At 47.4% G+C, this 14,715-nt stretch overlaps 1 protein-coding gene and 1 non-coding gene across 2 annotated transcripts; both read right to left on the reverse strand.

The window, feature by feature from the left end:
• Nucleotides 1-1,353: 1,353 nt before the first annotated feature.
• ODC1 (ornithine decarboxylase 1) lies at nucleotides 1,354-10,074 on the reverse strand. Its single transcript, XM_066386001.1, has 12 exons — nucleotides 9,690-10,074; nucleotides 7,231-7,349; nucleotides 7,013-7,143; nucleotides 6,570-6,743; nucleotides 6,255-6,427; nucleotides 5,860-5,994; nucleotides 5,650-5,731; nucleotides 5,372-5,455; nucleotides 3,001-3,163; nucleotides 2,599-2,711; nucleotides 2,297-2,511; nucleotides 1,354-1,832 (listed from the first exon to the last, which is right to left on the reverse strand). The coding sequence occupies exons 3-12, from the start codon at nucleotides 7,112-7,114 to the stop codon at nucleotides 1,688-1,690; spliced, it is 1,386 nt and encodes a 461-aa protein (XP_066242098.1). The 5' UTR covers nucleotides 7,115-7,143; nucleotides 7,231-7,349; nucleotides 9,690-10,074; the 3' UTR covers nucleotides 1,354-1,687.
• LOC136407378 (small nucleolar RNA SNORA42/SNORA80 family) lies at nucleotides 8,143-8,276 on the reverse strand. Its single transcript, XR_010751920.1, has one exon. It is a non-coding gene; the product is annotated as a small nucleolar RNA SNORA42/SNORA80 family (small nucleolar RNA).
• Nucleotides 10,075-14,715: the final 4,641 nt, after the last annotated feature.

Genomic DNA, 14,715 nt, shown 5'->3' on the forward strand with positions numbered 1-14,715 from the left:
GCCCTTTGACCAACATCTCCGTTTCCCCCACCCTCTAGCTACCGCTACAGCATTCTGCTCCATTTCCAAGTCTGCATCTTTGGATTCCACATGAGAATTTCCAGTCTTCCTTTCTCTGACTTATCTCAGTGGCATGCCCTCAAGGACCATTCATGATGCCACTGTGCTCTACCCATTTCACCCATTGGGACACCTGGGCCGTTCCCATGTCTGGCCTATTGTCAATGCTGCTGCAGTGAACATGGGCGTGCAGACCTCAAGACAGCGATTTCACTTCCTGCAGAGCCCAGAAGTGGGATGCTAGACCACATGCTGTCTTTAACCGATACGGTTTTCCACAGGACCAAACCAATTCACATTCCCAAGAGTGTACAAAGAATCCCTCTTCTCCACGTCCGTCAACACTTGCGTCCTATATTTTTAACAGCCACTCTAACAAGTGTGAGGCAGTATCTCAACATTTGTGTCAGGATCGGTGAGCACTGTTCCATGCGCCAACCTGTTGGCCATTTGTATCGGTCTGTTTGTTCTTCAGGCATAGTTTTTTTATATTTGGATGTGAACTTATCAGATGATTCACAAATATTTTCTCACTTATAGGTTACTTTTTCATTTTACTGATCAATTTGCCATGCAGCTTTTTAGCTTGATGTGGTCCCATGACTCATGGTTTTAATGTGTTTGAGAACTCATGTTTAAAATGTTTTTCTTTTCTCTGAACCCATTCATATCCTGCCCATTTTCTAATGAATTGTTCTGTTTCTAGTCACTTATTGGGGTCTTTTGGGGGGAGCAGTGCTCAGAGAAGGGACAGATCTACAACACAGAATTGTTGCTGCATTTATTCAAGTTGACTGCCACTTGCTGTACTACATTCTTGTCTGGAACTACCTGCACCTTGTCCTGGGAGGGAAGGCAGGGTGGGCAGGCTCTGGGAGCCTAGCACACCTTCCCTGGGCTCTGCTGTGACGGGAGCAGGCTCACTAGTGAACAAGGGCTGCAGGCGTCCCACGTTACAGCACCTCTCTGGACATCTGCAGCTGCCTGAGCTCTAGGCAGACACCGGCCACTGTCAGCAGAGGATACGGCCCTTCTCATCCACCCCTGTCCTTCCATTCCTTTGAGAGTCCACACAAACTCTGTACAGGACTCAGCTACTTGAAATAAAAATGCCCAAAAGGAAAAAAGTGGGTCCATGAGCTTCAAAATAGCAAAAAAAAAACATCCATTCCTAAGTGCTCTGGGACAATCTTCTCAGCCTCTATGGAAATAAAAACATCAATTCCCACTTGTAAAAACACAACAAGGTGAGCTGTGCATGTGGAATGGACACACTAAAAATTTCCCAATGCCTAATTTTCAAGGTACTTTATTTTTAAAACAGGTCACAACACGGAGCTTCTGGCCCATTATGCCCACGTACAAGCTACAAATGCTTGCTCGGCAGCTGAGGGGCACTCTTTAGTAGCATGTTTGAAAATTGAATAAAAATCCATATAAAACAAATATTCAAATAGTTTCCATAGGAACACGGATAAGTGTGACCCCGGTCTCCTAGCCTTCCATACTGTTCCATCTGTGCCCACCCTACTTATGACATTTCAAAACTAGCAATAATTAAGTTAAATGGTGCCCCCGAATCCCTTAATTCAAGCTCCACACACAGTGACAGCTACAGGAACAGCCTCTACACATTGATGCGGGCTGAGGCACAGGCCGCCGGGTGGCGCTTGATCCCACTCTCCCAGGCGCAGGACACGGGCAGAGCGCCGATGTCCTGCTCCTCCACACCGGGGCCGCCGTCCTGCTTCTGGACTTGCTGCATCAGTTGCCTGGGAGACAGAAGTGTCATATTCAGAAACCTGGGGTCACCCACACTGAGCAGCTTCAAATAACTTATTCATGAACCGATTTCCTGGGTTACTGGCATTAGGAAGCAATTTGATATTTCTGAAGCAAGCATTTCTTCAGAACCATCTTTTTGGTAATATGGAAACCACAGGTCACGTGCATTCATTAAATAACATTGCTACATAGAGATAGCTTAACCGGTCTTTCTAAAATGGTTGTACATCAGGAAAAATCTGAAAATACAAATCACTGTTATTGGAGATTTTTCTCCCCATCCATTTATATTTTCCAAATTTTCTAGAGCATCTCTTCTAAATATGGGGAGAAAATAAACTCTAAATGAACACTTTCATACTACGCAAAAGACTTTCTTCCAACTGCAGTGAGACACGAGGCAGCACAAACCCAGGTCTGTGCCCCCGCCCCCCCACGCACAGTCACTAACCACATGGGTCCCGACATCACATAGTGGATGGTCGGCCTCTGGAAGCCATTGAAGGTGGAAGCAGCAGCCACGGTGTAAGCCCCCATGTTCTCAAAGAGCATCCAGTCCCCCACGTGCATCTCAGGCAAGCCACAGCGCTCGACGATGCGGTCCAGGCCGTCACAGGTTGGTCCCCATATGCTGGACGAGTAGTACCTCTCATCCGGTTTGGGCCTCTACATTTGAGAGAGAGACATACCTAGTTACACCTACCCCAACCAATCCCCCTCTGGCTTAGATACAGCACAGTAATTGGATGGTACCTTCTGCAGAAGGGGTTTCACGTGGGCATGATCATAGAGGATGCAATTAAACGACCCATACACGCCATCATTCACGTAATACATAAAGGTTTTCTCGTTCGACTCCTCCTCATCTAGAAAACAGATTACCGTCAATGACCACCTTCTGTAGCAGCTGTCAGTTACACCCGTGACATGTTCATCCTCTAGACCAGGGGTCCCCAAACTTTTTACACAGGGGGCCAAGTTCAAGTTCGCTGTCCCTCAGACCGTTGGAGGGCCGCCACATACAGTGCTCTTCTCACTGACCAACAATGAAAGAGGTGCTCCTTCCGGAAGTGCAGCAGGGGGCCAGATAAATGGCCTCAGGGGACTGCATGCAGCCCGCAGGCCGTAGTTTGGGGACACCTGCTCTAGACCTACCATCAGAGCCTGTTTGCTCCTTTAACACCAACTTTTTGGCAATGATATTAACTGCAAGCGTGAAGGCTGATGCGACATAGTATCTGCCTGGCTCGGCAATGACTGTCACTCCTGAGTCTGACGGAAAGTACTTGTCCAGGGCTGGGTTGATGACACTGGCGATCTACGAGAGGGAGAGGGAGACAGACAACAGTCAGCCATCAAAGGGCAACGCATGGGGGAGAGAGACACAGTGCTGTGACATGAAGTGATGAATGTTTGAGCAGCCATCAGCAGAGGGTCTTATCCTCAAGCAAGAGCAAAGAATAAACCTTTCCTTGGACAGCAGCCTGTGAGTCACTGTGGCTTCACTTTGACTGCCTTTGAGGGGACCCTTTCTGTCCTTTTTAAGATGTTATGGGTACCATTTTATCAAACGGTAGTACAAAACAAATTCATTACCCCTCACTGAGGTCCCTAAAAATATTTTTATCTAGCAAATATATTGCTCACAAAAATTAGGGGCTATTTCAAAATGAATATAAAGCGATAAAAAAAGCATTTGATTTTATTAAACAAGAACATCAGAAAAGCAAACAAGACAAAGTTGTTTGATTATGCAAATGAGATGCAAAACCAAGTTTTATTTCATTGGTGAAGATGCACTAGACAAAAGGTCGAAGGTACTGGAGTATCTGCACATTCCCTGATCCCCTAATTAAAAAAAAATAATTTATTTTTTATTTATTCAGTTTTTTTAGAGAGGAGAGGGAGAGAGGGAGAGAGAAGAGACAGAGAGAGAGAAGGGGGAGGAGCTGGAAGCATCAACTCCCATATGTGCCTTGACCGGGCAAGCCCAGGGTTTCGAACTGGCGACCTCAGCATTTCCAGGTCGACACTTTATCCACTGCGCCACCACGGGTCAGGCTATCCCCTAATTTTTGTGAGCAGTTACATGCCAATGGGATAGAACTATGCCAACCTCACACAATTTTTTAAAAACCATAGGAACTGAGTTCTCATTCATATCAATTACCCTATGGTAAACTGGTTCTGTTATAAATCATTTCATTTAAAGTCACAGAACCCAGAGACTGGACTAGGGGTGGTGAACACATTATACGGTATACAGATTTGTTATAAAATTGTGCACCTAAAACCAATATAATTATGTTAACCAGTATTACCCCAATTCAATAAAAAGGAAATAAAAAGTCACAGAACCTACTGACATCAAGTGGACTTACTATACTGAAGTCCATTTGTTCTCTCATTACCACAGCAACATTTCTTTTAAAAAAAAATTTATTGATTTTAGCCAGAAGGGGGAGAAAGAGAGGGAGCCAGGAACATAGCTCCTGTATGTGCCCCAATCGGGGACTGAACCTGCAACCTCTGGGCTTCAGGACGATGTTCTAACCAACTGAGTTAATTGGCCAGGGCCACAGCAACATTTCTTAATGTGGTCAATAGTTTCCCAAGACTTCTTAGGAAAATTGACTCATATTTTAGTTTAAAAAAAAAAAAGGATAACCTCACTAGTAGTGGTGCAGTAGATCGAGTGTCAACCTGGAACACTGAGATCCCAGGTTCAAAACCCAAGGTCACCGGTTTGAGTACAAGCTCATCCAGCTTGAGCATGAGATCATTCACATGATCTCAGGGTCAGTGGCTTGAGCCCAAAGGTCGCTGGCATGAATAAGGGATCACTGGCTCAGCTGGAGCCCTTGGTCAAGGCACATATGAGAAGCAATCAATGAACAACTAAAGTGCTACAACTATGAGCTGATGCTTCTCATCTTTCTCCTTAAAATGACAACAAAAACTCAAAGAATATGAAGTTCAATTTTAAGTAGCACAAAGTTACTCAAAAGATCACACCAAGACATTTTATTTCCTTTTTAAAAATTTTTTAAAATGGACATTTTTGAGAAAGGAAGGGAGAGAGAGAGAAAGAGAAACATGGATCTGTTATTCCACTTTTTATGAATCCACTGTCTGATTCCTGTATATGCCCTGACTGGGGATTGAATCCACAATCTTGGTGTACCGGGACAATGCTCTAACCAACTGAGCTACCCGGCCAGGGCTCAAGACAGTTATTTTCATGTTTGTACAGCCCTTTCTGATATCAGCTAAAACGTAAGTTTTTTTCCGCTAAGAGATTTGCTAAAATAGATACAGTGTGCCTTGGCCAGATGGCTTGGTTGGTTGGAGCATCGTCCTGAACTGCAGAAGTTGCCAGTTCAATCCCTGGTGAGGGCATACACAGCAACAGATTAATTTGTCTGCCTGCCTGCCTGTCTCTCTCTTCCTTCCTCTCTAGCTAAAATCAAACAATAAATTAAAAAAAAAAAAAGCTATAGTATATTATAGTTTTGTTGTGAATTACCTCTTCAAATTTAAGCTTTACATCCTCAGATCCAGGAAAGCCACCACCAATATCAAGCAGATACATGTTGAAACCAACCTCAGCCTAGAGTCAAGAAAATTAAGTCAGTCAAACAGCCAGATTTTAAACAAGTCATGAAAAATGTACACACAAGGTAAGGTTTGAGCCTCTGCAATATGGGATGAGTTCTATAAAAGGCTGATTCTAGAACTGAGACTAGTTACTATCAGCCCCACCCACCCCACCCCACCCCACACTTGGGGTGTATATGTACTCACCCCCATGTCAAAGACGCAGCGGGCATCCGAGATGGCCTGCACAAAGGTCTCAGGGTCAGTACAGCCACTTCCCACGTGGAAGCTGGGGCAATAAAGTGGAGAACACATATTTCTTATTGCTTCTGAAAATAATTATTTACACTAGGGAAAAACCTATAAAACTTGCACTATTATCATCTTAGCCTCTAACTACCACCACCAAGATCTCACCTGACACCGATGACATCAATATTTAGCTCTTTTGCCCGTTCCAAAAGAAGCCTGCTAGTTTTGAGTGTGGCACCAAATTTAACACTGAGACGACAGACTGCTTTGGAATCATCAGTGGCAATCCGCAAAACCAACCTAGAAGAAGAGTTCATTAATTACATGACTGAAGATCACGGACCTGGCTGAAATACAAAGAATTCTCGGCTTTGATACACTGTGGTTTGAGTCTAATAAGGTTACAGTAATCAAGAGGGTTTAAGCTATTTTTCTACTTGGTCTCTAACCCGGCATTCAGATAATTAACTAAAGTACAGAGATCTAACACCTGGAGATTTGAGTTTGACCACACACAGATCCCACACCCAACCCTGCCCTCACATGGAGGAGTAACTCACTTTGCCTTTGGGTGTGCCCTGGCAACTTTCATCAGCTCGACTTCACTATCGAAAGTCATCATCCGGACTCCATTATTGGCAGCATATTTAATCTGAGACACTTGTTTACATGGATTTGCATAGATAATCCTCTCTGGAGGCACCCCAAGACTCTGCACCAATTGTATTTCAGTCTGAAAAAGAGATTACACTATATATATGTAGCTAATAAAAGGCACAGAAAAGCATAGGAAGTTGTCACATCACAGCCCTCTCCTGCCCTCATTAGCATCTACTGATCTGCCCAGCAACCAGAGAAGCCAGCCTTTCGCTTACCTTGCTGGCACAGTCGAACCCTGTCCCGATGGCAGCGAGGGTCTTCACTATGGTCCTGCTGTCATTGCATTTGACCGCATAAAAGGGGGTGATCCGAGGAAGAACTTTTAACCATTTCAGATGTTTCTTTAGGATGTCTCCCAGGTCCGCAACATAGAAGGCATCCTTATCATCCTACAGTGCGAGTGGTCACAGGGAACTTAGTAGCTTAACAATGTGCCCAACACGTGGCCTCCTGTCTCTTTCCTGTTGCTCTCACTGAATCCCAGTCACTGACATCAATATCACTATTATCACAGCACAATCCACACCCAATTAAATTCTAAATTCTCTAACAAGACACACAAATTCTGTCACACCTCCTTAAGACCCCCCTGAAGGTTCCCGCTCACCTGCCCAGCACCGTCAAAGCAACACTGCCCGCATAGACTTAACATACTTACGGAAGAAGAAACTTCGTTAATTTTTTGGTCTAAAATGTCCTTGGCAGTAAAGCCTTCATCAAGGAAAAGGCAGTCAAACTCTTCATTACTGAAGCTGTTCATGGTTTCTGGCTGTTCTTAAATGCAACAAACTGCAAATAGCATGGAGAATTCATACAAAAGCCTCAGCGATACTTAATAACTCTTAAAGTTAACCTGCAACAATCATGAATACTTACCAGGAAAACGAAGATGGAATTTAAAGAAATGATTGCCAGCTTTTCACAAAGGCAGTCCTCCAAGAATTCCAAGTCCTGTGGAAGATGGGTGCTTGCTCCCTCCAGGCAGCAGAAGTGTGCTGATAACACAGAAGATATTCCACTTTAGGGACACCTCCGATGGAGACTAGGCACTAACCACACTCACCCAGGGCTGCTCAGGTACCCCACAGCTCCCCCTCCACATTTGGGAATCCCATTACTCCTGGGTGCAAGTCACATGACCCCACAAACCTCTGAGCACAGCAGAGTCAACACTGTAGATTTTTTTCAAAGAGGCACACTAAAACCCCTTGATAGTACTTTACATTTCAATAAGCACTCTAATTCAGAGCTTTCAGTTCTTTAGAAGCTTTAAAGAGCATTACAGACAGCATTTATTAAGTTGCCATATAGACATCCGCTATTTCCTACTTTTACTAAATGTTACACAGAATCATTTTTAGTAAGGAACAGGTATGGACATTTTTAGGGCTCTCAATTTACTGCATGCTCTTAAGTTTCCTGAGAATTTTATGAGCTAATTTTATTTTCATGATGGACATGTATTTTTAAGAACTGCATCTTCAAAATCAGCATAATGTATTATACATAGTTGCTGTATGTATTCATGACTCGGCATTCCCAGACTAGTGCTGCGGACTAAATTAGCAATTTGGGAATCCCAGCAGGCATCCTAATATTTGCTTAGCTATGAATTATAACCAAAGGAAGAGTGATGTTTGGCAAACTTCATGAATAACAAAAATAAGCAAGCATGAATGACTTATGAATAAGCAAAAAGCTCCTAACAACCAGAGCCACTGTCCTTGGCTCTCATAAAACGTGAGTGGTGAATAACAACATATTTCTGCCAGGTAAAGCCTTCTTTTCCACTGTGCAGCCCGCTTCAGTGCCAGCAGCCTATGGGCAGAGGCCAGGCAATGGTTCAGGGCCACGGTTTGCTCTGGCATGGGGCACTATGAGAGACTCAGGGGGACAGACGGGCCATAAATCCAAACCCATGCGTGGTAGAACCTGCTTCAAGACTTGACCTAATGTGACTTTTTGGTATTGTCAACCTCCTAAATCACCCTTAGGGCAAAGCAATAGCCTAAGGCCAGCAAATCCATTTTGTCCATATAAATAACATCTAAATAGGCTGAAGTGATGACAGATGGGATTAATTAGCATCTTGTTAAACATCTTTAAGGCAATGCTCGGAATTAAATTTGGAAAGTTTTTATTTTAAATACACTATTATCCTGGCTGGGGAGGCTCAGCTGATTACATGCTGATGTGTCAGGGGTGTGGGTTCAACCCCTGGTCAGCGCACATAAAGAATCTCCCTTCCTCTCTCTCTCTGCAATAAATTTAATTTAAAAAAATTCGTCACTGTTAAGTATTTTGCTTTCCTGTATCTTTTGAAGCTTTATTTTTGAACAAATGGCGGCAGAGAAATTCCACCCAAGAACAGCTCCTGGTGTTTTGCATAGCTAAGTCACTCCAAAGGATGAATCGATCAGCATAAGACAGCACTTTTCTGCCAAGTTGGCAATGGCATAAGAGCTAGGGGCTGATTTAAACAGAAACTCAAAACACTTTACAAGTCAGCTAAATTACGTCCAATTCTGGGTTTGAATCAAGTCCACACGCTTTCCCCAGACATTTCTAAGGGGTTTTGCTCCCCACACGTTAAAGAATTATTTTGGATTTTCAAACACAATCAGCCTTAAAAAAAAACAAAAAACAAAAAAAACCCTTGAGGTTAGCTCCTCATTTTAACTGTTCCTAAATTGGGATCTTAATATCCCAGGCTTTTCTTAAATCACTAAGTCATTCAAAGATTCCTTAAATAGACAATTCCAAGCCAGGGCTGCCCGAGTTATTTATTATCACAGCTACTACGAGTCTATCTCAGCTCCAGCAACTCCTGTGGGTTCTATATCGGGCCATTTGCTCTGGACAGAGAAAAAAACCACTAAAACAAAAGTCGAGGACAAGGCGGAACCGGTAGCCTCAGCCCCGTAGCAACGAGCGAGCGATGGAAGCCCAGCACCTGCGCCAGCTCGTCCACACTTCTACTGCACCTGCTACCCGGCTTGCCACGTGGGCTTGAAAAAAAGAAAAAGCAGCAGTTGAAGGGACCACCGGGCCTTCCCAAGAGCTTCCGGCTCGGAACCCCGGCAGTGGTGCCGGCGGCGAGGCGCAGGCCCCCGGAGCCCGGGGTCCGGCCGCGCCATCCGGAGGGCCAGGGCTGGCGCCCCGCTCCGCCCGGGAAGCCAGGGCCCGAGGGCAGTGGCTCCCCAAGGTCAGGGGCCGGCGGCCGGCTCCGCGACCACGTGTTCCTCGTAGCTCCAGGCGCGGTCAGTCCCGGCCTCCCGCCCGGCGACAGGGACACGTGGCCGTCCCCCTCTGCCCCCCGCCCGCGCTCCGCTCACCTCCGCGCGCAAGGGCGCCTCACGCCGACCCCATGAGGACGCCGCCGCAGCCGAGCGCGCAGGACCGCCGGCCGCCCCCGTCGGCCGCCCGCCCGCCGCCTCGCTGCCTCCCGCGGAGGACCGCCGGCCCGAGGTGGCGCCGCAGCGCTGGCAGAGGGGCGGCGGCGGAGGCTGAGCGGACTGACAAAGCCCGACGCGCCGCTGCTCCGCTACTTATAGCGCCGCGCGTGTCGTCATGGAGACGCACCAGCTCAAACCAGCCACGATCGGTTCCGTCCGGGCGTCCTCCGAGAGAGGGGGCGGAGCGCGGAGGCGGTGGCCAACTTGGGCCCGGCGGCGGGGCGAGGGGCGGAGGAGAGCCCGGGCGGCTAAACGTCAGCGCCTCTGAGCGCCGCCCGGCACGCCCCCGGCCTCGCGCCGCTCTCGGCCCCTGAGGCAGGTCTGCGCACGCGCACGCGCACGCCGCCGCCGGGTTCGCGTCGCTCCCATCCTGCAGCAGGCTCGCGCACGCGCACGAAGCCGCAGGACCGGGGACCCGCGGGCGTTCTTTTCTGGCCCGGTCGGGCACCTACTGTCAGGCTGCTCGCTCGGCCCTCACTCAGCCTTGGGCCAAGAGCTGCCGCCGCAGAGTTGCAAAACCTGCCGCTGACCGTCGCGACTTTCAGCGGCCGCGCAATGCGAAAGTGTTCTTGCACTTGGCCTTAAATGCCGCGTGCCCTTGGGCAGAGAGGAAATCAGGCGCGAGCGGGGCCACGTGGACCCCGCCTCCTCCTTTCTCGTGGAAGGGACCTGGCACCTCTCTACCCCACCAGGAGGAGACCGGAGACACTGGCAGGGGAAGGGGAGTGCTGAGGGACACGCGAGCCATTGCGTGTCTTCCAACTCGATGGCAGATAGCAGTGACCATGCATGCCAACATACATGTTCGGCTTTAAGCCGCCTGAGACTCGTCCAAGGGCCTTAGGGGAAGGGATGGGAGTTAAAGGGTCCACAAGCTACCAAGCTGCTTCCAATGCCCTTTGCCATATGGATAGCGCTCATCAATGACTAGATAACTTTAAGGGCAACTGCGGTTGGCAAGCGTTCTGAGTTATGTAAGTCCCAACACACCAACGAAAGCCTGGTAGGAAATTGGTGGTCCCTAGAAGCAGAGCCAGTGCTTCCAGTGTTAGATAGACCAAAAGTCTCAAGGTCTGGGCCATTCTTACTAAATGCTATTCTTACGAAATGTTAAAATGTAGCACGATATTTTGCAGAATATCCTTCAGCAGGATAAACTTGACAGGAGCCCAACCAGATAAGTGTAGCCAACTGCAAAGAAAACATGGACATGTAGTTGACCAAATGGTGTGTATAAGCAATGGCTAAGCCTCCCTTCCCAGAGGCAGAGCTTTGGATGTGAATCCCATCTCTTTCACTTGCTGCAAGTAAAGTAAATAAAACTACCTTAGAACAACCACATCTGGTTTTTGAATAGAGCACCCCACGTGGCAAACTTCTTGAGTTCACTGACCTTCTACCACCATTGGAGGATTGCACCTCTCCATGGTGTGCACCACCCCGACTGCTGGCCCCAAGGAGGGGAATTTGGGAGTTATTTTTTCTTTTCCATTTTACCATTCCCTCCCTTGAAGACTAAATCCAACAGACAATTATGTTCCACCCTAGGGTGTGGGTTGTGGGCAACGTGAAGGCTGGGGGTTAGAGTTAAAGAACATGTAAAACTAGCCTTGGCCAAGCTGTCTGTGCATGGGGACCCTAGAGAGCTCAGTGCTGTAGCCCAGCCCTGGCCCCAACTTGCTGTGTGATCTTAAGTAAATCACCTACCTTTCCTGGGCCTCGGAGGAGGCTGGAGTAGATAACCCAAGGATTTTTACACCTATAAAACCCTGTGGGGTTTTGAAAAACCTCTTATGTACTGGCATAGTGGGTGAATACTTGTGTGATGAATGAATGATCTTTCTGGAGTGCCAAGAACCAGGGAGTAGGGTAAGGGACAGGGGAATTATGTCCACCCTAAGAAACTTGATTCCTGAGGAAGTATGAGATGAACAATCAGAGAACATTACAGCTCCAGGCACTAAATGGAACAGTTAGACTCCACGGGAACACTCTGGGATTTGTTCCCCTTCTGTGACGAAAACATTTTGTTCTAGTGACACAGTTTTCCTCACACTTCCAAAGTCTCCCATGTCCAGTGCCAAGGCTAAGAGGTGAACACTGTCCACACTGCCCAGCCTTCCGTGGCACATCGATCAACCAGTCACTGTGCAGCCACAGTGCCCCACTATGTGACCTCCTCCCAGTGGGATTCTGGCAGCAGCCTGGCGTGAAGGGAAGGTCTGCTAGCCCCTGTTCTGTCAGCAGCCTGCCAACCTCCCTGACCCTCTGTGAGCCTCTGCTTCTCCAGCCATAAAGGGAAGAGTTTGAGCCAGATTTAGGGTCCCTGTCAGCTTAGTTTGGTGATTTTATTTTAGACTTGGAAATATTAGCCAGAACGTAGAATTAAGCTCTTGTTTCAGGGACCAGGTGGTCTGTCTAACCCACCATTGCGAGATGGTAAACATACAACCTCCGGCCCACATGCTGTGCTTTGCTCTGGGGAGGCCAGGCCCCAGTGACTCACCTGACCCAGATGGGGAAACAGGCCAGGGTAGGAGGCAATGCTGCTTCCCCAAGTGCTGGCCCTACGGCTTGCAGGCAAACTCTCCAAGAGGCCCTTGGCCATGGGTCTGGGAGTCAGCAGGACCTGATTCATTACATTGATTACTAACCTGGATTTAAGAATACAAACCTGAAGTGACTAAACCTGGCCTCACAAACGTGTGGCATTAATATCTTTCTGCACATTTTCAGTAGATTTTATTCTGTACCTTCCTATTTTTTCTTCTGAGAGAAGGCATCAGATCCTTGTAAACTGTGTAATGCCTACCACCTAGAAGTTGCCCTTATGTGGAGATAAGGTTTTTCTGTTTGGTGGAGAAGCAGTAATGGAAGTGAACAAAAACATTAAAAAGCTTACCGGACATTGCCGCTAAGACCTGCCTCTTTAGTCACCCCACCTAAGTCATGGGACCAACTCCAATGCTTTTAGCCACTCTCAGCACCTGGCTCATTATGAAGTCCTGGGCATCATGTCCCTGCTCGGGTCTCAGGATCTTTTTGTCAAATCCTCTCTGGCTTGATTGGACTGGTTTGAAAACTGAGGCTTTTGCAGTCTGATCGTCTAAGAATCTCTACTTCTTTTACAAAAAGTGTTCTGTATAAATTTGCTGACCACATTATCTGAACCGAAAACAAGGACACATGTTTGATGAAGGAGGTCTTTTGTGTGTGTGTGTGTGTGTGTGTGTGTGTGTGTGTGTGTGTGTGTGACAGAGACAGAGAGAGACAAAGAGAGAGGGACAGATAGGGACAGACAGACAGGAAGGGAGAGAGATGAGAAGCATCAATTCTCCATTGCAGCACCTTAGTTGTTCATTGATTGCTTTCTCATATGTGCCTTGACCAGGCAGGGACTACAGCAGACCAACTGACCCCTTGCTCAAGCCGGAGACCTTGGACTCAAGCTGGTGAACCTTACTCAAACCAGATGAGCCCACACGCAAGCTGGCAACTCTGGGGTTTTGAACCAGGGTCTTCTGCATCCAGTCCGATGCTCTATCCACTGCGCCATTGCCTGGTCAAGCGAGAGAGGTCTTTTCTCTTAATTAACTTATTTGCAGGAAAGGGCTTATAAAGGTATATGGTGATTACAAATTTAAGGAGTCATATTTACTGGAAATAATTAAACAACATAAAAGATAATAAGCATTTATGTATCCATGTATTCAATACTGGAATATTCGACATTGAGAACTTTCTGGAAAATGGGTTTGTGTTTGTCTGTGGTTGTGTTCTGCACCAAATTTCTTCCCAGAAGCATGGTAAGACTTGATTATGAAGTGAGGTTCACGACATCCAGCCACTTGGGGACTTTGGGTAGTTAGGACCTATCCTGTGAGGGTGCCAGAACTCAGGATACCTGGTTGACCACAGTTATGGGATATTCTTGTCACATGTGGATGTTTGACCAAAAATGGTGTTCTAAAGCTCCATCACTCACCCATACTCTAGCCTTGCCCTTGACTTGTATTCGGTGCTTCCAAAAATCCAGTCCATCCTGTAACGTGGAAGGTGTGCCATCTTTGGCGAATCCAAATGACAAGCCCCAGGCACAGAGGGCTTCCGGGGAGGTCCTCTTTGCTCTGAGCAACACAGGCGTCATCGGAGAACTGGAGCACTTCCAAAAGTATTTCTTGGGATGCAAAGACACCTACGAGTCAGTAGAAGTCCCAGGATGTTGATTTTATAAAGCACTGTTGCGTCACTGCCCCACCTTGCCCCGCCCTGTTGTGGCTCCCTGGGAAGTTACTGGGACATGGGCCGTCTGGCAGGAATGGAGCCAGAGCCTCCCAGAGCCCAGCAGGGCCCTGCGGCAGGTCGGTGGCCACACAGGACATGGCAGAGTAGAGGTGGCCTCTGTCTAGAGGCTGAGAAGCAGTTCATTTAACTGGCAAATGACTTTAGCAATGCATTCTCTGCCACAGCTTGCCTTTCCACTGGACTGAAAACAGAATCCCAGGGAGGGTGTGCTGAGCCAGCATTAAGGCATGCCATTCTCCTAACACACAGGCTGGCACAGGGCAGGACGTTTCAGATCTGACTACATTACTTGTTCATTTTAAACCCTTGGTCTGCACAAGAAACTCCACATGTCTCAGCCTGGCAGGCAGGACCTTCCGAGATCTGCCTGCTCACCTTCCCAGCCTCGTCCACTGCCCTTCCAGCCCTCCTAAACCACTCCACTTTGCAGACCTTGCCCACCTGCCATCACAGCATAGGACACACAATAGGGACACCTTCAGTCTCAGCTTCCCTCACTACTCCAGCTCCCTTTGAAGTCAGGACCACAATGTACTATTTATCTTCACATCCTGTTTCTAGCCCCATAACTGACACATTGAATATCATTAAATGGAAACTA

The sequence above is a fragment of the Saccopteryx leptura genome, chromosome 5 (assembly GCF_036850995.1).
Source record: "Saccopteryx leptura isolate mSacLep1 chromosome 5, mSacLep1_pri_phased_curated, whole genome shotgun sequence".
NCBI lineage: Eukaryota > Metazoa > Chordata > Mammalia > Chiroptera > Emballonuridae > Saccopteryx > Saccopteryx leptura.

What these genes read in the sequence shown, in the direction of transcription:
- ODC1 (XM_066386001.1), bottom strand. Translation starts at nt 7,114, where the DNA reads ATGAACAGCTTCAGTAATGAAGAGTTTGACTGCCTTTTCCTTGATGAA. An exon ending in TTAACGAAGTTTCTTCTTCC is followed by an intron (nt 6,744 to 7,012) that starts GTAAGTATGTTA and finishes CTCGCACTGTAG; the next exon opens with GATGATAAGGATGCCTTCTA. An exon ending in AGGGCACACCCAAAGGCAAA is followed by an intron (nt 5,995 to 6,254) that starts GTGAGTTACTCC and finishes CTCTTCTTCTAG; the next exon opens with GTTGGTTTTGCGGATTGCCA.